General features: G+C 34.9%; 2 protein-coding genes across 3 annotated transcripts; one reads left to right on the forward strand and one right to left on the reverse strand.

Annotated features, from left to right (window-relative positions):
* The first annotated feature begins 5,512 nt into the window (after window positions 1-5,512).
* LOC111888624 (uncharacterized) lies at window positions 5,513-8,824 on the forward strand. Its single transcript, XM_023884752.3, has 3 exons — window positions 5,513-5,857; window positions 6,341-6,542; window positions 8,181-8,824. Exons 2-3 carry the CDS (start codon window positions 6,351-6,353, stop codon window positions 8,538-8,540), a joined length of 552 nt encoding a protein of 183 aa, XP_023740520.1. The 5' UTR covers window positions 5,513-5,857; window positions 6,341-6,350; the 3' UTR covers window positions 8,541-8,824.
* A 1,209-nt stretch (window positions 8,825-10,033) lies between these two features.
* LOC111888629 (guanine nucleotide-binding protein subunit gamma 2) lies at window positions 10,034-12,309 on the reverse strand. 2 transcript variants are annotated; one of them, XM_023884758.3, is made up of 4 exons: window positions 11,939-12,309; window positions 11,162-11,214; window positions 10,775-10,819; window positions 10,034-10,226 (listed from the first exon to the last, which is right to left on the reverse strand). In XM_023884758.3, exons 1-4 carry the CDS (start codon window positions 12,047-12,049, stop codon window positions 10,145-10,147), a joined length of 291 nt encoding a protein of 96 aa, XP_023740526.1. In that variant the 5' UTR covers window positions 12,050-12,309; the 3' UTR covers window positions 10,034-10,144. The 2 variants fall into 2 exon arrangements, with proteins under 2 accessions (XP_023740526.1, XP_023740525.1); XM_023884757.3 differs by having other exon boundaries at window positions 10,206-10,453; window positions 11,939-12,305.
* Between the last annotated feature and the right edge of the window lie 15,572 nt (window positions 12,310-27,881).

Raw genomic sequence — 27,881 nt, forward strand, 5'->3', positions numbered from 1 at the left:
CATGCTACAAACCATGAACTCGTTGAGTTTAAAGCAAAAACTCGTCGAGTTTTTAGTCTGGACAGATTCGTGGCTTTGAAAAATCAGTTGCATCAAGTATAATCGAAAGCAACCCTAGGCTCTGATACCACTGTTGGGTTTTGTGCATTCTAACACTCCTAAGGTGTTCATGCAACCCTAAATACCTTGGATCTATGTTTTCACTAATTATACATGCAAAGGTGTTTCCAAGGTGTTAAGCCTATAACTAGCATACAAAGATGTAAACTACACAAGATACTAGTTAGTGTAACATACCTTTTCATATGGCTGGAAGTCTTGATGCATTTGGCGTTAAGAACTTGGCCCCAATAGTGTGGAAGCCTCAAGTGGAATCACAACACATCAAGGACAAAGGTAGGACTTGAGAGAGAATCCCCATGCACTCTAAAACCTTCATGAACTCCAAGAACATGCACCCACACACTAGGGTTAGCAGTTTTTAGGTCATCATATATGTATTTATATGTGTTGAATTCTAAGAGTCATGGGTAAAACCCAAACCCATACCCATGGGTTTTATGATCCATGGTTCATGTGGCCCAACTACTTATGTATCCATACATAAACTTGGTCCAACATGGATCATAAACCCAACACATATAAATATAACTAATTAACATAATTAGTCCCCATATATTTAATTTATCTCTTTTTGATCACTAAATCAATTCCAAATTAATTCTTGATCAATACTAATTAAAACTATATGATTTCATATTAATATATTAGTACTTATAATATATTAATAAATCATATATAACCTTCTCTCAATAGTCCATCCTAACAAATTGTCCCGATGATATGCAACCCAAATGGAGCATGCTACTATCGGGTCAAGTACATACCAATAATAGTTATGGGCTTAGACATCTAATCCAACACTTACCATCCTCCCTGTCCTCCCAAAACCCTAATCCATTGATAGCTTCATCCTTGAGTGATTGTTGAGATTTTGAGTGTGTTTTTGTGACATAGAAGAGAGTTGGAAGAGCTTGGAGCCATCAAGCTTGTGAAGAAGATCAAGATCCAGGATTTCATCTCATCCATCTTTGGCAACCTTCTGAGGTAAAAATCTCTTAGCTTGACAAACCATTGCTTAAATCTCTTTTAGTGTGGATTTATGGGTCTTTTTGGCTCCTTTTGAGAAGGATAAGTGATTCTCCATGGATTGTATGCCAAGCAATCCCTTCTTCCTGTGATATTTAGTCTCTAGAACCATAAAAGGGGTCTTGAACCCGTTTTTGTCCAAGCAATGGTCATGTTCATGGAAGTAGGTTACTATAATTTGAGTTTGGGTCCATTTGAGGTATGGAAAGCCATCAAGTCTCCAACTTTATAGAAATGGACCATAAAAACGATCTGGATTTGTATTTTGGAGCCTTAGAAGTGTGAGACCAGTTGTTTAGGGTAGATCTGCAAGGGACTCGACGAGTTCATAAAGGAACTCGACGAGTCCGGTCGAGGATCTCCGATGATGTTCATGAAACTCGACGAGTTGCCAAAGAACTCGACGAGTGGATCATTATGTCCCTTTCCTGATTATGCTAGGACTCGATGAGTCTGAGGACGACTCAACGAGTTAGTTCGTTCGGTCGCGATGAAAGGTAGCCTGGGAACTCGACGAGTCGAATCACGATTTTAGGGTTTCTGAGTTCTAGAACTCGGCGAGTTAATAGGATGACTCGGCGAGTTAGGTCAACCTGGAAGGTTGACTTTGACCAGGATGTGGACTTTGACTAGGGCTAAAATGGTCATTTTACCCTAAGAAGGGTTATCAATTTTTGATTAAGTGTTGTTATGTAATTGATAGCCCGAGAGTCACCGGAGCAGCAGACAGGGATTTCCCACTCGAGTCTTCAGCAGTTAGTCTTGCGAGGTGAGTTTTCCCTTCAGTAGGAACGGGTCTAAGGCACCAAGGTCGACCCGTAGTATGATATGTTAGTAGCTGAGTGTGGGTGGGGCCCGTATCTCTTGGTAGCTGAGTATGGGTAGTGCCCGTATCTCACGGTTTAGTTTGATTACAGATATATGCCTAACTGATAGATTTAGTTATACTTGTTGTCTGTGTGATACTTATATGATTTGTTTAGTAGCTGAGTGTGGGCGGAGCCCGTATCTCATAGTAGCCGAGTGTGGGCAGGGCTCGTATCTCAAAGTAGTTGAGTATGGGTGGGGCCCGTATCTCAGAGTCAGTGGAGTGTGGGCGGGGCCCGTATGTCCTAGTTAGCAGAGTATGGGCAGGGCCCGTATCTCCATGAGTGTGGGCGGGGCCCGTATCTCTTAGTTGAATGTTATATGTGTATGGTATGTGGTAGTTTGGGGGATGATATTATGGTTTTAATAATGTTTTAAAAACGAAAATTTTGGGTTGTATTTTCGGGATGTTTCACTTAATCACCCAACTATTAAATTCAATCAATTTCTACAAACACTTCTGTTTAGTTCGAATCCACTTTCCCTCAATGGTTAGTTACTAATTATGGACAATTACCGCTGGTTACCAATTAATATATTACTAGGTGTGAGACCCGTGTATTACACGGGTTGATTTAAAAAAAGATTAAACATTAAAGTGTAAATATAAAATATTTTTTAATGTGAAACTTTAAAATAAAAAAGAAAGAAATGTATTTATTGCAATTTAATATCATATATATGATATTTTATACCTTATATATATATAATATATGACTTTAATTTTAAAAATTGAAACAAACCAAAAATTGACAAGTGGATAATATTTATTTCAAAAATACCACAAAATGACAAGTGTCAAAACTCATGAGAGATTGACATGTGGCAAAAAAAACCTTCATTTATTAAGGAGGATTAGCAAATCAAGTCTAAATTTACTAATGTTAAATCAATTCATGTAGAGCTATGTAGCCCTGTCGAAAATACTTGATACCCAAATTACCCGCCCGATTTTTTCGGTTATCGAGTATTGGGTAAAAATTTTCGGGTATTCGGGTAACGCAATTTGTTTTTTCAGGTCGGGTATAGGGTACGTTTGTTGGGTTTCGAGTATACCCGAATTATTTTTAATTTTTTTCCGTATAACTTGTACTCTATAGCAGATTTTTGATAACGCTTAAACTAACTATAATTATTGTAAAACATGAATCTCTTTTATTATAACAGTATGACACTAACAACATTAAAAGCAATTGTTTATATATCACCATGTTCTTTAAAACTTAACTTGTTTTCTAAATTATAGTTTTTATTGTAACTAAGAAACTTATATCTTGACGAAACTTCAGAACATGACAAAACTTATATCTACAATTATCTTAAACATTTTAAACTTTTAAACTAAGATCTTTAAGTATTTATTTATTTAACATCTTATTAGATTAGATTAAGCTGTTAAAAGATTACTTGATGTCTCAAGTATTATTAACTAAAAAATCTTAATGTTCAAAGTTTGAGTAACTTCGATTATGCCTCGTTTGTTTATATAAACAAGACCAATAAAACACGACATATTTATTTCATTAAATTTATTTTCAGGTGCAATTCAAAAAATATATATATTTCGGGTAATACCCGAATTACCCAAACCCGACCCACTACCCGAATTTAATTTGGATCGGGTAACATGTATTTTCTTAACATGAAAAACCCGAATTACCCGACCCGAATTACTCGAAACCCGAAAAAATTACCCGATCAACACCCCTAGAGCTATGCATGGTCACACATAATTTAACACAAAATCAATTATTAATTATGATTGGAGCTATGTAAGATTGATTAAACAAACACAATATTATAGTCACAATATATGTTTTCCAGCATAGCCAAATCTAATACTTTAATCACTTAACTAAGATTGGTTCGATCCTAGCTGTAGTAATTCAATGGTCACTGAATTACTAAGTGTCAAGTCCATGCATTTTAATGTTCACTAAGCCACACAAAACATGAGTTTAAGCAATTTAAGTATCAAATTCTAACATGCTAGGTATTAACAATCAAACACAAACATTCAACCAATAAGAAAAATCCATAATCAAATAACTAATCCATGAGTTTAAGTTTCATCTAGCTAAACAGAAGCAGCTAGCTTCAGCTACTCGTGGCTGCAATCAAACGCATAATCTCAACAAATAAAACCATGTGTTAAATGTACCAACTTGAAGTAATAGTTTTGATCTCCTAACACTTCTCCTTCCTTTGATGTTAATACTCACGTTTTCTGCCTTATTCTCCTCTGAAAATCGTTTTCAGAACCCTCTATTATCTCTAGTCAACCTCCTCAAATCGTAAACACCAATGTTATTTATAGTTTTCATGATTTTGAACTCTACATCGTGGACTAGGATTCTACGTCGTGAATTAGGATGAATCGTTATCGGGCAAGGACTTCGACTTCCCGTGTACTCATCTTTTAGAATCACCATCTCCACGTCATGTAAGTGAAGTCCACGACGTGGATTTAGCTTTTCGCTGAGATTTTCTTTTCCTTAATTCTTCAATCCTCCAAAGTTCCGTCACTTGTAACTTTTGGTCCTTATTCTTCAAGATTTCTCCTTTTGGCTGCACATTACAATTAAATTTTATAAGTACCATTTATCTATGCAAATAACCAAAATATTAATCAAAATGTATTCAGATATTGCCTTATATATATATATATATATATATATATATATATATATATATATATATATATATATATATATATATATATATATATATATATATATATATGGCAATATCAAAACACAACCACTAAAATTGCTACTGATTCTAAGAAAAAGAAATGCAAATTTACTTACCTGAAATCAAGGGATCGTGAGACCACCTACTGCTTCCTTTCTGAAATCGCAATGGTGTGTAGTGGTGGCCAGAGTTGGTAATGGTGTGGTGGTCGAAGCAGGAGATGGTGGGTGGTGTGATTAGGTTACATCAGTGGTCTGTGTTAAAGCACCGAAGTCGAGAGGTCAAGGATGAATGAGCCAATTAGGTTCCCCACAATAACATGTCACCACAAGGTTTTACTTGAGATAACCGGTTTTATTTGAATAAATGATATTTTTTGTACTAAAAAACATTAATGATATTTTACAAATTTTTGAATATTTCAGAAACTTCGTTACAAAATGGTATTTTTTGTACTAAAAAAACATTAAGGTATTTTGTCCGTGTTACTAACTATTTAATACTTAATATTTTCTCCTTCCAATCCGTTTAATACATGAGAAATTAAATATCCTCCTACTTTTTGTACCTACATATTCTCATACCCAATGAAATGGTGACATATGTAACATTTAATGTTCATTTAATGATATTTTAGGATACTAATATGACACATGTCATCATTTAAATGGGTAGGAAGATATGTCAATAAGAAGATATTTAATTTCTCTTAATACATAGGTTTCTAAGTTCTAAGTTCTAACCTATTGTCTTTACAAAATGGAACAACAAGCCCCATAGATTTATTCCCATTTAGATTAGATAAACCGATAAAAGACTATTTTTATTCGAATGGCAAAAACACGGCCCACCTCTAATTCCACCAGGAGAACATTTTAATCCCATCAGAGCATCTTCTATATCGATTTGCTTTACAAAGCTCAATTATTTCAACATACGCACGATTTCAACAAAAAGTGGTTTCGAAATCCATTTATACCTGCAATTGTCGACAGATCCGCGATTCTGAAACTATTGCTCGATAGCGTCCTAAATTTTTAAGTTGCTGGATCTATATGCACAACCCGGTACTAAAACAGTAATTTCAAACGTATTTCATCCTCAGCGGATTGCTGTATCATTCGCTCAATCGATCCTGTTTAACAAGGTATGATCTTGTATTTAAAACCCTAATTTCCAAATAAACTAGTCAGATTGGTGGTACTGGATCCGATTTCGTTCTTCCGAACTTGACTTTTAATCAGATGCTTTCCTGTATGCGTAAGCTTCTTGCTTTTAGGCCTTTCCGTGTGTAATGATGGTTCACATCTCAAATTTCAATTCGGCATGTAGCTTGTAGGGGATAATTCATACATACACACGCCACATATTCCTTTTACATACGTGCTCTTCCTGGATCAAATTTTGTAATTTGAATTTGCCTAGTAAATTGCATGAATAATTTTTGTATCTAGTTGAATGTTTAGATACAAAATCTATATGAAGCAGCTTACTGATGTATAGATGATTGTAGAAACGTATACACCTCTTATTCTCTAATCTTTTCTTTAACTTCTGGCTACTTCTGATTTTGACTCCAAAAACATAAAAACTAAGTGTATATCATGTTCTTGACTTTTGTAATATGTAGGGCTGAAAGTATGGGGGCACTTATGTCAAAGTTTTGGTTCATGATGTTTCCTGCAAAGGAATACAAGATTGTTGTTGTTGGATTGGATAATGCAGGGAAAACAACAACACTGTATAAGTTGCATTTAGGTGAAGTGGTAACTACTCACCCTACTGTTGGTAGCAATGTGGAGGAGCTGGTTTATAAGAATATACGATTTGAGGTATTTTTAGCTTCTTATTCATTCTGCAAACTTAAGCTTCTATGTTCATTGTTCAACCTATTTCACACAATCAATCAACTTGCAAATGGTAAGTTTTGTTTCACCAACATAAATGTGTAAGCTCTCTAGGGCTATTTTCAATGATGAGGGCATTCATGTCTTTTGTAGTAAGAATTTCGAGAGGAAGTCCCTATTCCACATTTCCACCTCTTTTGGTGTGACAAAAAGTCACATTAGTAAAATGAAGAATTTAAAGAAATTTATTTTGTTTCATGGATCTTGTCCCTTTTGAATAGGACATTTCAATCCTTTTAAAGAAAATTTGATTTTGTGAATCAAAGTCCAAAACACTATTATCTGAAGGAACAGAATTTGTACAACATCCCATTTATATCAAACTGATTCGTGAAAGCAGGTTGATATTTTTCTTATTTAACCCTAAAAGTAACAAATTGATTCTCAAAATGTCTTCTTCAACATATGTACTTTGTAAAATATACGCATATGAATACATTTAAAATTGCTTTGTATGCAAAGACATTATATATCCCTCTTAATTTGCAAGAAATGCAATAATTACAGTTTTGGTCCCTGTAGTTTTTAGTTTGCATGGATTACATGTTTGGCCCCTGTATTTTTTGACTTAGGAAACGACTGAATTACTTTTGGTCTTGTAGCTTTTATGAATTAATTACAGTTTTGGTCCCTTTAATTTTTAATTTGCATTAATTACAGTTTTGGTTCATGTAGTTTTTAATTTATGAAATGATTGAATTACACTTTTGGTTCCTGTAGCTTAATTACATTTTTGGTCCCTGTAGTTTTTGATTCACATTAATTACAGTTTTGGTCCCTGTTGTTTATAACTTAGGAAACAACTGAATTACATTTTTGGTCCCTGTAGTTTTTAATTTAGGAAATGACTGGATTATACTTTTGGTCTATCTAGTTTTTAAGCATTAATTACTGTTTTGGTCCCTGTAGTTTTTAATTTGAAGTAATTACAGTTTCGGTCCATGTAGTTTTTAAATTAGGAAACGACTGAACCACACTTTTGGTCCATGCAGTTTAATTACAGTTTTCGTCCCTGCAGTTTTTAACTCGCATTAATTACAGTTTTGGTCCAAGTTGTTTATAATTTAGGAAACAACTGAATTACAGTTTTGGTCCCTGTAATTTTGAATTTAGGAAATGACTGAATTATACTTTTTGTTCATCTCATTTCATGCATTAGTTACAGCTTTGGTCCCTGTAGTTTTTAATTTGCATTAATCACAGTTTTGGTCCATGTAGTTTTTAAATTAGGAAACGACTGAATCACACTTTTTGTTCCTATAGCTTAATTACATTTTGGTCCCTGTAGTTTCTGATTCGCATTTTGGTCCCTGTAGTTTATAATTTAGGAAACGACTGACTTACATTTTTGGTCCCTGTAGTTTTTACGCATTAATTTCAGTTATGGTCCCCGTAGTTTTTAATTTAGGAAATGAATGAATTACACTTTTGGTCACTATAGTTTGAAATGCTAAATTACAGTTTTGGTCCCTGTGGTTTGAAACTACTATTTTAACCCTAAACATGTAAAACCACATGTTAATTTTTGCATCTAATCGCCTTAAAATTAACGAATTTGAACAGGTGTGGGATCTCGGAGGGCAAGAACGTCTTCGAACATCATGGGCAACATATTACCGCGGGACCCACGCAGTGATCGCGGTGATCGACAGCACAGACCGCGCTCGAATCTCGATCATGAAAGATGAACTTTTTCGGTTACTCCCAAATGAGGATCTTCAAAATGCTGTTCTTTTAGTGTATGCAAATAAGCAAGACTTGAAGGATGCAATGACTCCAGCTGAAATAACTGACACCCTTTCACTTCATAGTATCAAGAATCATGATTGGCATATTCAAGCTTGTTCTGCTCTTACGGGTGATGGACTTTATGATGGGTTGGGTTGGATTGCCCAAAGAGTTACCGGGAAAGCAACAAGCTAGAGAGAAAACCGTTAAGGCCATAATCGTCATTTTCTTGAAATGTTTTATTGTTTGGACTTTGGATTATACGTAAAAAAAAAAAAAAAAAAAAAAAAAAAAAAAAAAACACACTTGTGTGCGATTTGGTTTTGGAAATTTCTTTGGTATTGTTTTCTTTTATCAGATCTTAGGATCACGATCCTGATCTTGCAAACCCAAAAACGATCCTACGTATGATCCTGATCTTGACAACCTTGTTATTATTGATATCATTTGTTAGGCAAAATTCCATAAAGACATTTGTAGTTTGTTTGTTTTTTAATTAACGAAAGGATTTTTTTCCTAGTGATAACAGAATTTCAAATAACAATTCAAAAAGTTATAATTTATGCTCTAAGATTGAGATCAGTCCATAGTACAACTTGTTTCACATTTTTTTGATAGAATAAAAGAAATTATAATCATGTCTATGGGCATTTGTCACAATCCAAGCCTAATGCATATCATGTATTCGGTCGTTCGAGTCTCCTACATGACCAATGGGACCTATAAAAATAATTGAAGTAGAAACCGGTCAAATCAGTTAAAGGAACAAAAAGCGTATCGAAAATGTACTCTCTCTCTCTCTCTCTTATATTGTGCTTCTTTATATCGTATCATATGTTATGTTGTTTTGCATGTTTTTAATTGAATGGGATCGAAATATACAATTTCTATGTGCTGTAGATCGGGAAATATAAAAGAATAGGAAAGATAAAAGCTGATGTAGAGCTGATATGACATTGAGTTGAATGAGCTGGAAGGGAACCGTTCCTTCCACCCTAATAGTCACCAACTTTGCAATGGACACTGTGAAACCGGTTAAACGGTGTCGTTTTGATACTTCAAAAAGAAATTTAAAAAAATTGTAATGTGATTTATTATTCACCGTTGACTGCGAAAAAGAAAAAAAAAACAGTATTGTGAAATTCACTTTGCATACTTAGAAATTTATCTTTGTACAACGTTTTACGTTTGTTTATAATTTTACAAAAATCTAGGTTTTTTTTCAAGAAAACATTTTATTTGAAGTATTTTGTGGTAGGGATCTTTAAAAGACCACATTAAAGAAACATAGAGATTGGCATTTGCTAAAATGAAGTCTTCGGTTGAGAGAAATTTTATAAAAATATTTGATGTATAAATGAGGAAGAGTGAATAAAAATAGCATTAAAAGGGTATGTTCGGCAACATATTTTTGTGAAACTTTTAGAATTTTCTTTTTTTAAGTCATTTTATACTTTACAAAAATTTACAACTACTTTTATTGAACACTTCTAAAGAAATCAAAACCTTCACATTTTTTTATTTGATAGTTTCAACAAACACACCATGAATACGGAGGATCCATTTCTCGCTTGGAAAATGATGGCTATTGGAAGAATTTTCTTAAATTTTGGAAAAAGCTTAAGAAGATTGTTGAATTTCATTTAAAAGTAAATTAAGTAAATAAAATTAGATCTCATAAATCATAATTACAAAACAAACATATAATTTTATTAAAGGTAAATAAGAATTAAATAAATATCAAAGCCAATATTGTTACCGATTTAAACGTTTATACATAATTTTGCACTTCCAGAAATTCACAAGCCTAATTGCCTAAAACGACTATACTTTGTTACCATGCTAAATGCTACCAGAATATCATCTCCAATAAGACCACTTCTGCACAAATATTAAATTAAAACAACTTACACTTTCTAGTTTCTACACACATGCGTACTTCTAATATATTTTAGTCGAACTAAATTGCTTTTCATATATGATAATATATAAATAAATAATTACATCACTATAAAGAATGTCGTCACAATATGCAGCATTTGCAATCCGATTTATCATTTGGACCTTCAAACCATCTATCCCATAACGCGTTTGTTGGTCCATTCGTTCTACCAAAAAACATTCGACACATTTAGAATCTAATGGTTATACAGGACCTAACCTGACCTGACATGACATGACAGTACAAATATATATAATTAAGGGCAAAATGGTCATTTTACATGTATTTAATGTCCCTCTATAAACGGGTTATGAGTCAAGGACTAAAAGCGTTATGAAAAGGTGAATTTTGGGACCAGAAACGAAAAGAAGATTTATATTTAGACCAAATCCGAAAATTGTACAATAGCATGGGGACGAAAAATGTGACTATAAAAAGTAATAATAATTGATAAAAGATATAAAAGTGAGGGTAAATATAATTTTACATTGGAAGTAGTGGGTCCGGCCTGCTTTCCACGTCATTGAAGATTCTAGTGAAGACAACCAAAAGGGAAGTTAGAAAGTTGTGTGAAATGGTGTTAAGTTGATTCAATTTTATTGGGCAAAATGCAATGTATTTTGACAATTTACCCAATTATAGCATTGTATTTTAATTTTTTTTTGTTACTTTATTTATACGTGTGAAAATTCCTTTGTATTTGGATGTTATCGCTATAATTCGATACAATGTTGCAATATGTATTTGGATGTTATTGCTATAATTCGATACAATGTTGCAATAGAAAGAAATGAATGTTGATGCTATAGTAAACAAATCAATGAAAGTAAATTGCTATTCATTGCATTTAACCCTATACAATTCAATGACTTACGTGTTGCATACATCTGAAACTGTTTCCATATTCTCAAGTTGTTCTAGCTCTTCCTGTATTACATCAAATCGAGAAATTATAACTCCAAAAGTCACTAGGATAAGTTAACAAAAAATAAAAATAGTCAAATATAGAGACATTGAGATTATTTCTCCTTTTATCCCAACAATGTGACAAAGGTAAGCATATAACTTTCGAAATGACATCATGGTGTTGTTTCTTGACTTAATCTGGTATGTTACATACAAATTTGGCTTAAAGCATAAAGAACGACTTAATTGGAAAAAAAAAATAAGAACATTTATCCATAGAGCACATTATTCAGTAAGTCTAAAAAAAGTGTTTGGATATTGCATAAATGCTTTTTAAAGGGGTTGGCTAAAAAGTTTAAAATGGAGGTTCCAAAAAATTAGGGATCCTGACTTTTTGGAGTTCAAAAAGCAATCCCAATATAAACTTAATAGTTAATTTCATGGATCGAAGTCGTAATCTTTCACAAACTCTAGTGTTCTAATGGAAATGTGAATAGATTAATCAGTTAAAGTGTTAAACAACACAGAATTCAAACTTATTCACAATTAGTACAAAAAATAAAATATGAAAGCAATCATTCCATACGATCTATTATCCTGTCAAGAAAAAACCCAAATATAACATATTCGATTTACTTCAAGATTACAACTTTCAGATAAAATCGCAATCAAAAGCAAAAAACCCATGTAATAAAAAATAAAAATAAAAGTATATTAATATCATAAAATTAAATAAAAGAAAAACCTCTAAAGAATGAGCTTCTTGCTCAAGCCTCTTCAATGCAGCAGAAATTCTATGTTTCCCTCTTGTGTCTGCTGCCATCGATCTTACCACCTCCGATCCTTCTGTTTGCATATCTTTTTTTTTCTCTGCAATTACGAAATCAAAGTCGTAATCGTAAACCCTAAAGAATCACAATTGGATGAAATCGAATAGCCATCGCAAGATTATTCAACTGCAAGACAAAAAGAGAGGAAAAAAGAAGGAAGACTTTTGATGGGAAAGAGTTGGTGTGAGTGCGATTTTTTGGCACAAAACGAGGAACAATGAGCGACAACAAGAAGGCTTTTCTGGGATTGTTATCTTTTTTGTCCGCAATTAACTTTGTTTCATATACATATATATTATATAGTCGCTCAATTTAACCGAGTTTTTACTGTTTGTTGTCGTAGCTGAGGTCTGGGGTATTACTGCTGCGATTGTCGGTAGGGGAATGTTAATTACTTAATTTAATTATTATTTTACTTTTTAAATGCAAAATTAGTCGTTGAGCTCTGTATATTGTGGCCATTGGTAGGGATGGGCCAGAGATAGAGATAATTACGATGGGTCGGGTTTTCTCTGGACCAAATAATGAAAGGCCTGGTCCAGCTAAATATCTACTTTATATAAAAAAAATGGATAAATTACACAAATGGTCCATGTTAGGGACGTGCAGAAACTTGGTATTTACTTTTGAAACTGGAACCGTCGGTTTTGGTTTCGATTTTTATTTTTACGGAACCGTTATCTACAGGGTATCCGGCGGACAGGCCTGGTCCAGACGGTGGGCAACTCGGACAGTCGCCCATGGCCCATGTCTCTAAGGAGCCCAAAATCCCTACAATATATGGTATATATAGAGAGAGAAAAAAGATCAACTTATCTAAAATTGCTAGGAAAAATATTTTTCTTTAAATCAGTTGTTTTTGTAATGTTGTTTCCATATTTTTGCTTTTTTAATATTAATAGTGACGGTTTGTCTATTTTCAATTTTAGGGGCCAATTTTTTCTTTTCGCCTTAGGCCCACTATATTTTTGGACCGGCCTTACCGCCGGTATCGATGTATGTGTGTGTGTGTGTGTATATATATATATATATATATATATATATATATATATATATATATATATATATATATATATATATATATAGGGTTAAGTTCATATGAGATTATCACATTTTGTGAGACATGGAAAAAATTTTGAAATTAAAAAAAAAAAAAATTTTGTCATATTTTTATCAAAAAAATAAAAAATAAATAAAATAAACATAAAAAATTACCTTTTTTTTTTCAAAATATACGTGAAACATTTTAATAGAATATTATAGTGTAAATATTCAAATCGAATTTTTAAAATGTTAAAATTTTCTACTAGAATATTAAACTATAAATATTCAAAAAAATTCTAATAAAATATTAAAATATTCTAACAAATCTACAAATTCAAGTAAAATATTAGAATATTTTAATATATCTATGAATTTTAGTAGAATATTAGAATGTTCTAACATTCTAAAAATTCGATTTGATTATTTACAATGTAATATTCTATTAAAATATCTATAACATCTCAAAATTCATGACAAAAAATTTCATTTTTAATATAACTAAAACACATTTGTAACTTGGTTCACACATTGAAAAACATTTCAAATAAAACATTTATCAGAGTTCATTCCCAAAAATCACATATTGCGGAAAACTTAGGTGTATGCGTTGCGATCGTCCCGAGCTCCTTTATTTGAAAACTGGAGGTACCTGAAATCAAAACTAAAAACCGTAAGCACAAAACTTAGTGAGTTCCCCAAATACCACATACCATACATATCAATTGATCCATATATGCCATACATAACCGTGAGCCATACATATCACTCATATATCATAATTAATAAAGGTGTTATGTGTCGCACATAGTCTTGCCATTATGCCACGGGCCGCCTCATGGTCTTTCTTACCAAGCGGGGGGCCACCCCCTGGGTCTTACAGACAAGTGCCAAGAGCCACCTCCTGGTCTTCCATGCAAGCATCACCAAGACAACTAGCATACACACTACTCTACTTAACTAATTAGCATACAGTGTGCTAGGAGCCACCTCCTGGTCTTTCATACATAATGCCTAGGGCTAACCTCCAGATCTTCCTACAATACATAATTCGAATGGGCCGAAATTGGTGTCTTCGACCCATACAAACAGTGAGGAGACTCAGCTCGAATGTTGAAGCTCCCTACAAGAAACCTTAGTTGCTGCCCTAACAACTCCTCGAGCTATCAATACCAACATATCACCTAATTAGCAATTGGGTCCCAAAACATGATCCATAATCCATACTTGGGGGTAATTTGACCATTTTACCCCTAGCCTAACAAGATTCATAACTAAGTCCCAAGCCCAAAACCGATAAGGCCCAAAACTGTAAAATCCATAAAAGCCCACTAATGGCCTAATTTTCCAAATTGGGCACAACTCCTCAAATGGGCCTTCCTTTTAAGCCCAAACACATCCTTAGCCCATAAATATCTGATTTATGATGGCCCACCAAGGCCCAAAGTAAAGAAGTCCAAGGAATGGCCCAAACTGAAGCCCACATGTGCAAAGCCCACTCTGATTGAGTACGCATGACGTACTCAGCTATACGCAGCGCGTACTGGGTTCGTGACCTGTATGTTACGTCTACCAGTTTGTATGCCTAGCGTACTTTTCTATTAAGCCCTTTTTGCTATTAAGCACTTAATGCTGCAAACAAATGGTCCATATCATAGATATGGTCCCTACTTAATGTCTAAGCCCATAAAGTCATTGACTTGGTGACTTTTCATGCCCCAAATAAGCCCAAACTCTAAAAATGGCATTCTACTTCCATGAAAATGGCCTTATCTCATGCATGAACACATCAAGACCTTCAAGATGACAACTTTCTGTCTTAGGGACTCAATTAGCACCAAAGATGGCAACCCTAAGCCTAGGAAACAGATTTGAACCATAAAGTTTCATCCTTGGGACCAAAAAGGTCCAAAAACCCAACACAAGATATCTAAGGAAATAACCACCAAGTTTAAGACTTTATACCTCAAATGAGAGTCAAAAGATGATGAGGTTCTTGATCTAAAAGCTCTATCTTCTTTAATGAATCTTCAAGAGTGAACACCTTCTTCAAAAGCACCAAAATACTCTTTTAATGGCCTTCTACGCTCCAAGAACACACAAGGAGGGATTAAGGTTTCGTAAGAACTGTCTAGGGGTGAGAGGGTGGATGATCTTTAAGGACATAATGTTCTTTATATAGTGCTCTGTAACATCCCGAGTTCAGGAGTGCAAATTCAGGGTTCAAAGTGTAAATGTGAAAGAGCAACTCGGCGAGTCCATGGGTGGACTCGGCGAGTAGGGTCGCGATTATGGTCGTGTGTTAAGTGGCCAACTCGGCAAGTCGGCGACTGGACTCGGTGAGTTGGTGCTGTGTGGAGAAAACCCTAATTTCGGAGGATGAGCCCTATATAAAGGACATTATACCCTCTCCCCAGCCTCTTTACCCTCTCTTGAAGTCCAGAAAACCCTAGGGAGCGTTTGTGAGTGGTTTGAGAGCATTTGAACCTTGGAGAAGAGATTTCGGAAGAGATCTTGGAGAGTTAAGAGGCTTGGAGCAAGGGGCTTCGCTAGGATTCAGATTTCTCTTCTGTTGGAGTTTCCTTTTGATGTATTATTTCGTTGCTTGGGCTTTTATTCTTCATTTTGAGGTTTTTGGAAAAGATAGCATGTGGTGTTTTGAGGTGGAGGTTAGATCTGAGGTTGCTACCTCAGATCTGGAATGGAGAAGGTCCAAAGTGCATTAAAGTCCCTGTTCTTGAGTGATTGGTAAAGCCATATTGTCCCAAACCCTAACCCCTAGAGTTTTCTATGCTTATATCTCCTTGGATTCACGTAAAGTTTGCCACTTTACGTGACGGATGGGTTGTAGAAGGGTAGATCTATGGGTTGGATCATTTTCATGGCCTGGAAAGCTTCTGTATGGATTAAGATCTAGAGGTACTCAGCGAGTCACAAAGGTGTACTCGGCGAGTTGCTTGAAGATGGGCAGGAACTCAGCGAGTTGGTTGAAGATAGCCTTGGACTCGGCGAGTCTGGTCGTGAGGTCCTAACCTTCTTCTGGTTGAGCCGTGAATCAGTGAGTCAAGGGAGGACTCGGTGAGTTAAGTGCGAGAGGACTCAGAGTTGTGGGACTTGGCGAGTCTCGGGGTGACTCGGCGAGTTGAGTTGCGGTTTGGGGAAGTTCTGAGCATGGGGACTCGATGAGTCGACGGGTTGACTCGGCGAGTAGGGTCAACTAGGAGGGTTGACTTTGACTGAGGACTTTGACTTTGACCAAGAGTTGACCAGTTGACTTCCAGGAGTATTTTGGTTGTTATTGGTGATTATTGGTTTCAGTGATCAGTGGTGGAGTTTGTGACGTTGGTCGGAGCAGCATGGATTGTTCTTCAATCGGCAGTAGCAGGTGAGTCTTCTCACTATACTTTACCTAGAGTGGTAACAGAGTTATGTGATAGAGATATTATATGCTATCTATGTGATGTGTGGCACTGCATTATTTCTATGTGATTTATGATGTGTGTATATCAGAGTGAGGACTGGAAGGTCCACATAGCTAGGACCAGAGGGTCCTTAGAGTTAGGGCCAGAGGGCCCACCGAGAGTTGGGACTGGAGGGTCCCACTGAGACACACTGACCAGAAGGTCAACGGAGTTATAGCCTTGAGTGGCTAATATGTGTTAGAGTGGTATTTTGGGGAACTCACTAAGCTTCGTGATTACAGTGTTTTGTGTTATGTGTTTCAGGTTTTCTCCGGATCACGGGACGGCACCGGCTCGATTGTACACACCAGAGGAAGCGGTTGTTTTGAAGATCCTGGTTTATTAATTGATTGAACAAAAGAGTCATGTATTGTAATTTATACAAAATGGGATTTTTTATGAAAAGCATTAAGGAGAAAAGTAATTTTAAATGAAAATTTTGTTTTGAAAAAAATTTCGGTGCTCAACCCTAAAAATTAAGGTTTGGGGACTGCATGTGTACGCTGTGTGTAACCTTTGGTACGCAGCACGTATGCACATGGCATCCACGACCATTTATCTTTATACGTTGGGCGTACCCAACTAAACACAGGCAGACATCCTTGCATCTGTGGGACTGATATGCAAGCTTTTCCATCTAGGGACCAATTCTGCCAATAACTTCAAAGTACCATAACTCCCTCATCCTAGGTCCGTTTCCAACGAACTTTATATCCACGAAAAGGTGTCGAGAAGCCCTACGCTCCTAATAACTCGCCCAAGCCTTAAACCTTCCCAGATTAAACCCAACATCCATAAAAGGCCGAGGTACCCAATTACAATTATACCCTTGGCCTCTGAAGACACAGTTGTACGCTCGGATTACTTATACTATAACACCCACCTCCGAACTGGGCCAAATCCTTCCTTTCCCAAGGCCCTAAACCTTATGACAAATGATAATTGGGCCGCAGCCCCGCGCAACGAAACACTTTCAAAACCGAGTGTTACAATATTTCACTCATATTCCGGAAAAAACAGTGATTTTTTTATTTGTTTTATTTATTTTTTATTTGGATAAATTAAATAACGAAAATTATATTTAAAAAATAGTTTTTGGATTTTTCCTTTTATTTTGCATTTTATAAAATTTTATTTTATCTTTTTGATCTCCAAGACGAGTGGCTGGATTCGTGTCCCCATGTCTCACGAAATTAGCATGGTCTCAAATGAACACACACACACACACACACACACACACACACACATATATATATATATATATATATATATATATATATATATATATATATATATATATATATATATATAAAGGGTCTGGGATGAACCCAAAAATTGGTAGGAACCATGGGGACTATTCTCCACAAATCATTTCGTCAATGACACAAACGTCAAACACATTTACTTGGTTGTGATGCGTTCGCACGTGACGCACATCCATGGAACGTAATACGGCTTCGAGGGAATAATCGTTTGTGACGAACGTCATTTAAATGAGTTGTATTATTTATTTTTGTTTATTTTTCTATTATTTTTATTTTTGTTTAAATTTTTTGTTAAAAATTTTAACAGATATATTCTCGGTTTTAACATTTTTTCGTTTTTTTTAGTTTTCTTTCTTTTTTTCGTTTTTTTATATCTTTACTACATACTTGAAGATACTAGTGTCTGTAGATGTCGAATAGTGTTGTGAGGTGTCGAATGTCTTGGATACTTTCGATAGTTTGTAATGTTATTATAAGGGAATTTTTGTTTCGAAGCTTTTTTGTAAAGTCCCTTATATATTTTTGTGTGCTTTCTGTATCCCTATAAATATGGGATGTGTACTAGAGATCAGTGTTCTAAAAGGCGCGCCATGGCGTGAGGCGTGGTGTCGCCATTACGAAAAGCTTCATAACATTGCTGTTAGGCGTGACGCGTGGCAAGGCGTGATATGGCATGCCATGGCGCGTTATGGCGTGTTATGGCGCATGTTTTTTCGTTTGAGACACGTTTTTTTGCTCCTTTTTATACCTTTTTTAATCGGACATACAAGTATTGTGTTTTTTATTAACTTTCTGTTATTAGTTGTTGATATAACACTTCTAAAAACAAGGTATATTTGATATAAATTTATATTTATGCAGTAATATAATTATAAATTAATACAAAATTGTCACACCCCAAAACCAAGAACGGCGGAAACGTTCAGGGGTGGAGGACGTCATGTGAAGTATCATAACAGTGTAAAGTAGTAAACAAGCAACAACATCATCCATTGCATTAAAAGTAAAGTTTTAATACATGTGTGTTCTTTCATTGTAATAAGACACCAAAATATGTAATCAAAATAAAAGACGAGTCTTGTCTGTGCTCCGTCTTCTCAAAACCTGGTCATCGTACCTGTCTACTGGTGACCTGAGAATACAAGTTATATTGAAAGCGAGTATCAGCATAAAGCTGGTGAATTCATAAGTATTTAAGTGTCATTACCCTGTTTTGGAAAGCTGTTATGAATGCCATGTAAATCTTTGAAAGAAACATTTGATATAAGTATGAAAACCCTAGAAAATCCCATATTTCCTATTAGTATACGAGTAGTCTTCTACTAAGACCCGAATGTTTTGAATGTAGTCTTCTACCAAGACTTGTATGTTTTGAAAGTAGTCTTCTACCAAGACTTGTATGTTTTGCTGTAACAAAGATGGTTTTTTCCCGCGAAGGACTACTATTTAACAATATATAGTCTACCTCATCGTTTATGTGAATGTATCACAAAATAAAAGTAATAGGGGAAATATAGCCATAAAAGTATTATCCTTTTGCATTAGGATAAACACGACATTGCGACTGCCGAAACGTATTAACCTTGAAGATCCGTAGATGCTCATTTTCCTCTGTAGCTAACAACAGGTTGGAGGAATGGTTAGTCCCGTAAAGGTACCCCTAGTATAAGTATTAACCATAGGCATCCGTAGATGTTCATTACCTCTGTTGCTAACAGGTGGGTGCCGGAATGGTTAGTCCCGTATAGTATCCTTTTGTACTAGGATAGACAGAACTAAACTACACGTATGATATGTAATAGTATCTAGGTACAAGTATCCATGTAAGTGTATCTCTTCATATAACATTTAGTATAGACTCATGAATGAAATGACTCTGGTGTAATTCCTTGTAATAGAAATAATGTTTTGTATCTCCTAACTATCCCTATAATAGTTTACTGGAAGGTAATTGATGTCCAAGAAGGTTTATACACTCTTACTATACAAGAGTGTGGGAAAACTGAATGAAGGATGAAAACTATCATATCAATATATATATATATATATATATATATATATATATATATATATATATATATAAGAACATAAGTGTATAGATATAGTTTTGATCAAGAAGATGAAAAATGGTTTTGTAAGACATTTAAGAGTTTTGAACAATAAATAACAATGACTTGATGTCATTTTCATAAACATTTCAAAAGTAATACATTTGATAACAAAGTATTTTTATGATAGAAAACCATTTTATGCATCACATTTTGAAGTATGTGAAATCAGCTGGATGAAAGCACAATTATAAATCACATGTGATTGATTCATTAACATGCTGTTTTCTACTTGTATTCCCCCCATTAAAGCATTTAAAATCATTTAAAACATTGATTAAGGGGTATGAACTTACCTGTAGATGGTGGTTTGGATGAACTGAATGATGTAGGATAGCTAGGTGACAAATGAAGACTTGTTCACACCAAATGATCCTAGTTAACATATAATCACACATATATGTATCCAATTAGACTTTAAACCACTAATTGAAAAAGTAAAGACATCCTAAGGCATGTAAAACACCTTATATAAGTGCTACAAGTCATAAGGATTGCATCTAAGTGCTAAAGGACCTAGCTATTGTGTTTGGGGTTCAAGGGTAAACTCCTTTGGAGTTTATGGTTTTCATGACTATTACTCAATGAGTTTATGGTCGTAAACTCAAGGGTTTACAATCGTAAACTCCTCACTTTTTGACCATAAGTTGTTTTGAGGTTTTACAAGTCCTTTGAAGCATTTCCACTTGATGGTTAGGCCTTTGGAAGAGATTAGGGCATCATTACACTCCTTTGAGGAGTTTACGGCCCCAAGGCCATTTCCTTTTGGGTTTACTACCGTAAACCCATATGGAAAGTGGTATTTTCATGTTTTCAAGTCCTATGCTCATCAAAGAATGGATCCTTGTTAGTTACTAAGGCATAGGAAGGGATATGGGTCATTTATACATACTTTGGGGTGTTTATGGTTTTGGGAGCTCCCCAAACCGTAAACATATATAAATGAGAGATTTTTGTGCTTTTCATGTGATAAACACATCAAGGAAGGATTTAGACATGTCCCTAAGGCTTGTGAATGGACTAAGGCACCCTTTGGCACCTTACTTGGTGTTTACGGTTTTGGGAGCTTCCCAAAACCGTTAACACCTTGTTCTTGGTGTTCTTGGGACATTTCCTTGATGTAAAGATGTATAACAAGCTTTATAAGACTCTTGGATAGAGGTACTTACTATATGGAAGCTTGAAATGAGCTAAAAGTCCAAGAACACTAGTGTGTGTTCTTGGTGTTTTGGAAATCTAATCAAAACATGAAATTTGATGGATTAAAAGATGTATAATCACTAGTTGTTATGATATAACAACAAATCAAGCCAAGAAGTACTTACGTTTTCGGGAAATCGGGTGAAAGACGGGATGGTAGTTGAGAGTGTTTGGAGTTTGCTCTTGAGATGGCAAGTAAGAAATGAAGTATTTTAGGGAGTAAACTCATGCATAAGGCATGAGTTTACGGTTTTTGGAGGGATTTACGGCCCAAACATAAAAGTTTGGCTGTGAATCTCTTAACTACGTGGTACTTGCGGTTTTGGAATTTCAAGACTCGAGAAGGCACTTCCTTTCACCCGTTCGTTTAAAGATTAATTATTAAAATAATCAAACGATATTTAAATTTGCCAAAACAAATGAAAATGAACTTGACTTATAAATTGAAGTGATTGACTTTAGGGTTTGACCGAATGAAAATTTCGGGTTGTCACAAAAATCGCCGCCTTACATCACGCCTTGAAAAACGCCCTGGCTCGCCATAACTCGTTAAGCTTGAGGCTTGGCCTTGCCGCCACGCCACGCTTCGCGCCTTTTAGAACCTTGCTATAGATAGATTAGAACTTTCGTTGATTTTGTCTAAACTCTCTCTGTACTTCTGAAAGCATAATTGAGACAAACACACTTTATTTAGATCTTGTGTTCATCATTCTTACTTTACTCTGATCTTGTAATTCATACTCGATTTCATTGCAACTACATTTCGTATCAGAGCAGGATTCATAGAGAATCGTTATGATTTTTTGAGTTTTTGCAAAAGTTTTAAGTCTCATTCTAGATTTCAATTTTCCGCCATTTTGCTTCAGAAAATCATCTTAGATATTCTGTTGTGAGTCGATAATGCGTTCTAGTTGTAAAATCGAGTGTTGAATTCTAAGTGTTTTAGTTGTTTGATCTCAATCTGATTTGAGCTTTTCTCAAAATTTTCCGTACAACAATGGCGAACTTCAACATGAACACGATGACTTCTTACTCTCATCTCCTTGGTTCATCAACGAAGATTCTAATGCTGATTCCTGAGTTCTACGATCAGTGGGCTGATCGAATGGTGGATTACCTGAACAAAATTGATGAAGACTCTGGAAGTGTATTCTTGGTGATGTTCTCCCTCCTGCTGCTGTTCAAAGTATTGGAACTTCTTCGAACAATCAAAATGTCAATGAACAATCTGAAAGATTGTTGAAGAATGAAAAGAGGTGTATGAGAGAACTCAAAGGTGCTCTTCCTCCTGTTGTTTACCATTACATGCGTAGTGTGACAACCCGAAATTTCTTTTCTGTACAACCATTCACTTCAACAGAAGTCAAAACTGTGTCTGCTAACTTTCAAGCTTTTTGGAATAAGTTTGAGTGTTTTAAAGTTAGTGCTTCAGAAGTTAACAGGAGAGAGGATGCACTAGTGTTTATTGTGCATCAATTAGGTTCCAAAAACTCCAAGAGTTTGAGTTTACGGCCCAAATGGTATTAGGTTCGTAAATCCTAATGACTATATAAGGGAGACTTAGATATTTTAGCCATTTTTCACAAGTTCAAGATCCAAACCCATTTCTCTCTCAAGTATCATCCAAGGTTTCTTCAATATCTTCAACTTGTAAGTATTTCTAACCCCTAGTAAGTTGATATCTACCCTAATCTAGTGATCTAACATGATTTCATCCGTGAAATCATTCCAAAAGTGTAGATCTTCAAGTTCGACCAAGAACACCAAGAACACACACTAGTGTTCTTGGACTTTTAGCACCTTTTCAAGCTTCTACCTTGTAAGTACTTCTATCCTGGAGTATTATAAGCCTTCTTACACTTCTAAACATCAAGAAAACACCCAAGAAATCCATGATCAAAGGTGTTTACGGTCCAAGATGTTCTTGGACCGTGAACCCTAAAAAGGTTGCCAAAGTGTCCCTATTCTCTTGCTAATCCTTGGAAACTAGCCTAGAACCTTACCTTGATGTGCTAAGTACTTGAAAACATCATATGACCATAAACCATTTGGGTTTAAGACCGTAAAACCAAAGGCAAATGGTCCAAAAACCGTAAACCCCATAAAGGGGTGATATGTTGCCCTAATCACTTCCTAAGGCTTAAACATGAAGTAGGAATGCTTAGAATGACTTGTAAGACTTCAAATCACAAAATGGTCAAAGTACCATGAGTTTATGGCTGTAAACTCATGTGTTTATGACCGTAAACTCAAGTGGAGTTGGTTACAAAACCGTAAACACCCTTAGATGCCATTTCACTTCCCTTTGATGAATCACATGTGATTCCACCACTTAATCATGGTGTTTCCTAGTCCCGGAAGGTGTTTCCTTTCATATAGTTGTTTCTAAACACTATATTCATGTTAATATGTGTCCCTATATATCATTTAGGACTTGTTGTGTCTTGGGACTTCATTCGTGGAACTTCTCATGCTTACATGCATACCCGATTGAATCACCCACATCAGGTGAGTTCATACCCCATAATGAATCTTTTAACTGTTTTAACTGTTTAAGAGGGGGAATACAAGTTGAACACCATGATAATTGTGTAAATGTTTGTTGTTAAACATCTTTCAAAATGTTACTTATGTTATTTATAAGTTGTCAAAACATTTCAAAACTCTTTAAAGTTATGTTACTTTATAGTTACACAAAACTCTGTTTTTAAAGTACAAGCATAACTTAGTAGATAAATGAGTCTTTTCAATAACAGTTTAAGTAGAACATTAGTAAACTATAATAGGTATAGTTTAGGAGAATGCTATTCGTTACTTCTAGTAAAATGAAGCACACAAAGAGTCAGTTCATGCAAGAATCAAACAAACAGTAAAGATATGCAAAGCAATACCATACATAACAAACAAGTTAGGTTGCTATAGCATGAGAACACACAAACATGATCTAATTATACCAATGAATCACTAACTCATTGTTTTAAACAAAAGGTGATAGTTACATTGTGTATACATGATCATATAATTTTAATGTGAATTACATGGCTTACAAGAATTTGCAGGGGTCGCGTTTGGTTCTCTTAATCTCTTGACAGGGAGAGTGTTTAGTAGGGGTTCTAGCCTTCACATTATGACCGTAATAAAACAAATATGTTTTTAGTTTATTTAGTACATCCGTATGTCATTATAAACGACATCTGTGTACTTACTTTTCCCTTTACTTTCATAAAGTGACAATACCACTTGAAAGTTGAACTATTTTCTAGTCAAGATAGTTATAAACTAGGGAAAATATACTTTTTACAAATCGACAAAGGAACAGTCGGGTCTAGCACAGAACAGAAGATGCCTTGGTAGAAGGCTACGATTAGAGGATAGGACCATAATGCTAGTCTTATGATTCCTTAATGTATACATCACATGATACATATATACCAATAGGTTCCGAAAGCTAATACGATGTGTGCTCTCCGCTTCATTTCCTGTTCCTCGTTGGGTTGTGGGCTTGGAACAGATTCACCCAATCTATTATTTATCCGATTATATATATATATATATATATATATATATATATATATATATATATATATATATATATATATATATATATATATATATGCTTAGTATACATTAAGTCATCATAAGAGTACCATGTATGGGTCAGGTTATAGGACACAGAGTCAGAGCACGGTTTTCTAGTACACAACATACTTTCCAAAGTCAGTACTTTTGAGTATTCAAAACTAGAAACTTCCCAGTAAAGGGTTTAATCTATTTTATTAAACCGGTACAATTTTAAAGACTTTAGGTGAATAACTCTATAATACCTTAGTTTATACACCATGTTTATATATAAAACTAATACCCAATAGGTAGTTAAATGTATGTTTTCTGCCTTACTTCCTATTCCTTGTTGGGTTGTGGGCTTAGGGCAGATCACCCAATTAACTTTCTAATCGATATTAGATTATATATAGCAGTATAAACTAAGCTATTATAAAAGTAGTCACTGTGGTCACTATTTTTACTATAAGAAATATAGGTTTTCTTAAAGAACTTTTCATTTGATATAAAGGAATCGTTACAACTAACTCTGTGAGTAACAAGTGAATACACCAGGGTTATATATGACAACGATCTAACAACCAATGGGATGTGTGCTATCCGCCTTACTTTCTATTCCTCGTTGGGTTGTGAACTTAGGGCAGATACGCACAATCGATTGGTTGTTTACTCCGAGACTTATATAACTTGTACCCACTTAGTACCCATAGAAAGGCTTGTAGTGTCAATTTACTTAACTTTCATTCAAGTAGGAAATATAGGATTTTCTAGAGGATCAGGCGAACTTTTCAAAACAGAACTTACAGCTTACATCACTTTTACATATACATTTCAACCACATTTTACAGCTTACTCACATCACTAAAATCTTATGAACTCACCAGCTTAATTTCTGATCAACTCTTTCAAATAACTTGTATTCTCAGGAGACTATTAGACAGGTGCTCATGCTGGGAATTCAGAAGATGGAGCATTATAGCTTCAAGTCTTGCTTTGTTATTTGTTTATGACTTCTATGTTTTGTGAACACACACATTGTAAACACTTTCTTTCTAAATGAAATGATTGTTCATTACTTGCTTACCATATACATATCTCATGATACTAAACATGACGTCCTCCACCCCTGAACGTTTCCGTCGTTCCGGTTTTGGGGTGTGACACGTAGTTGTAAGACTGCAAAAGAGATTTGGGATACTTTGAAAGAAAAGTATCAAGGAAGCGAAAAAATGAAGATCAGTTCAGTCAAACAATGTCTGTTTGAATTAGGAGAATTCAAGCAAAAGGAAGGAGAGACCATTGAATCTTATTATGATCGTTTGAATGAGCTTATCTTCAAATGTAACCGATATGGAGTCATACGATCAACAATGGAGTTTAATCTCAATTTCATCATGGGGCTTCAGAAGGAATGGAGAAATGTCAGCCTCATGATAAAGACACAACAAAGTTTTGATAACTTCTTTCTGAATGATCTTTACAATGTGATGAAAGCGCATGAATCCAAAGTGAATGAAATTGCTGAGGAATCAAAGATCAGTTTAGGTGGTCCACTTGCACTTGTTTCAAAAGTTACTGGAAGAGAAGTTGAGAAAGAGGTTGCTGAGAAGAGAGAATTCGGAAGATGAAGGCCTAATTGTCAACTTTGATGACGAAGCAGTGGCATTTTACTCTAACAATCGAGTAAATAAATTTTTCAAGAAGCCTTTCAATGCAAAGTCGAAAACAAGTGAAGTAAAGGGAAATTTTGCTGGAACATCTAGGAATGAAGAGAAGAAAGTTGAGAAAAAGGAAGTTTGTGCTGAGGAAGAGAAGAAAGAGAAAAAGCTGAAAGGTGATTCTAGATTCAACTTCCATTACTGCAATGGAGCGAATCATATGGACAATGACTGTATTCTGCAAAAGCGAGATGAAAAAAAGAACAAGGTCAAAGACGAAGCTTATTACGTCGAGAGATTGGAAGAAGTTCGTGCAAAGAAGAAGGGAGTGTGTCTGGTGGCCAAAGGTATGGATGAAGAAGAGGGAACATACCAGATTTAGTCATTTGGTTCTGATGACGATGAGATGCGAAACCATACACACGGGGCTATGTTCGCAATGCATGAGGAAGAGAAAATAACTGGGATATGTTTTTTTTAGACATCTTCACACAAATCACCAATGACTTCTCAGGTACGTTCTCTTTTACAATCATTTAATATTCCCGCCAGTGCATATGATTCGATTCTATCTGAGTTTGATGCAGCTATTACTTATGTTAATGGTATACTTATTTCTGCTAGTAATGATGCTAAGAAGTCGAACACACAACTCTTAGAAACTTAGAGGATGTTGGAATTGAAGAAAGTGAAAATATAATACTTAGATTTATAAATAACGAATTTGATGTGTGATAGGGATAGTTTAAGTGCTGATGTTAAATTGTTGCTAAAACAAAGAAATATCTACTATAACCCAACCAAACGTTTCTATGGTAAATTGACAACATTGCATCATTCATCAGATATTAGCAAAGAACAACATAGGAAATTTTTTCCCTTTTAGCATTCAAAAGGGAGAAAATAGACTATATTTCCTATGATTGTGAAAATACAATTGTTGAATTAGATAGGGTTCCAGATAATAGATATGCATATGGAATAGTGAAAATTAATGAATGTCTGGATGCTAATGAATTAGTTGATATTGTAAATGAGACATTGACCAAAATAAACAAATAAAGATTTTTAAAAGAACTGAGAATTTGAAATTTGACTCTCAAACCAATTTTGTTGATATTGAAGATGATTCTGATGGTATTAGTGAAATTGAAGAGGAGGAAGTTATTGATTGTTCTGAGTTGTTTATCATTAATGTCACATCAATGGCTAAAGACAAAGAAAAATGTAATGATTCTATGGTTAAAGTTGACACTACTCTACCCTCAACTTCGAAAGTTCATGATCTTGACCATGTGACTGTCGAATATAGTCAAACAGATAGTGAACAATGATGATGTTCCAAAAGAAACAACAATTCCAAGGGTTGTAGTTGATCAGGTTTTTGACGAAAATGAGAAATTTGACACAATTATGAAGGAAAAAGGTTCTCATTACCTTGAGAAAAATACAATTGTGTATCCAAATTTCAAATGCTCAGGCGAAGTTATCTTTCCAAATCAAGTTTTTGTCACAACAGGAAATAATGACAATATTAAACCTGGGTTTAATAAAATGATTGAAG

This window comes from Lactuca sativa, chromosome 5, assembly GCF_002870075.4.
Source record: "Lactuca sativa cultivar Salinas chromosome 5, Lsat_Salinas_v11, whole genome shotgun sequence".
Classification (NCBI taxonomy): Eukaryota; Viridiplantae; Streptophyta; class Magnoliopsida; order Asterales; family Asteraceae; genus Lactuca; species Lactuca sativa.

Excerpts from the sequence above, each read along its gene's own strand:
- LOC111888624 (XM_023884752.3), top strand. The coding sequence starts at position 6,351 with ATGGGGGCACTTATGTCAAAGTTTTGGTTCATGATGTTTCCTGCAAAG. Across the intron at positions 6,543-8,180 it reads ATAAGAATATACGATTTGAG|GTGTGGGATCTCGGAGGGCA; the intron begins GTATTTTTAGCT and ends GAATTTGAACAG.
- LOC111888629 (XM_023884757.3), bottom strand. The coding sequence starts at position 12,049 with ATGCAAACAGAAGGATCGGAGGTGGTAAGATCGATGGCAGCAGACACA. Across the intron at positions 11,215-11,938 it reads AAGAAGCTCATTCTTTAGAG|GAAGAGCTAGAACAACTTGA; the intron begins GTTTTTCTTTTA and ends GATGTAATACAG. Across the intron at positions 10,820-11,161 it reads GTTTCAGATGTATGCAACAC|AATCTTCAATGACGTGGAAA; the intron begins GTAAGTCATTGA and ends TGTCTTCACTAG.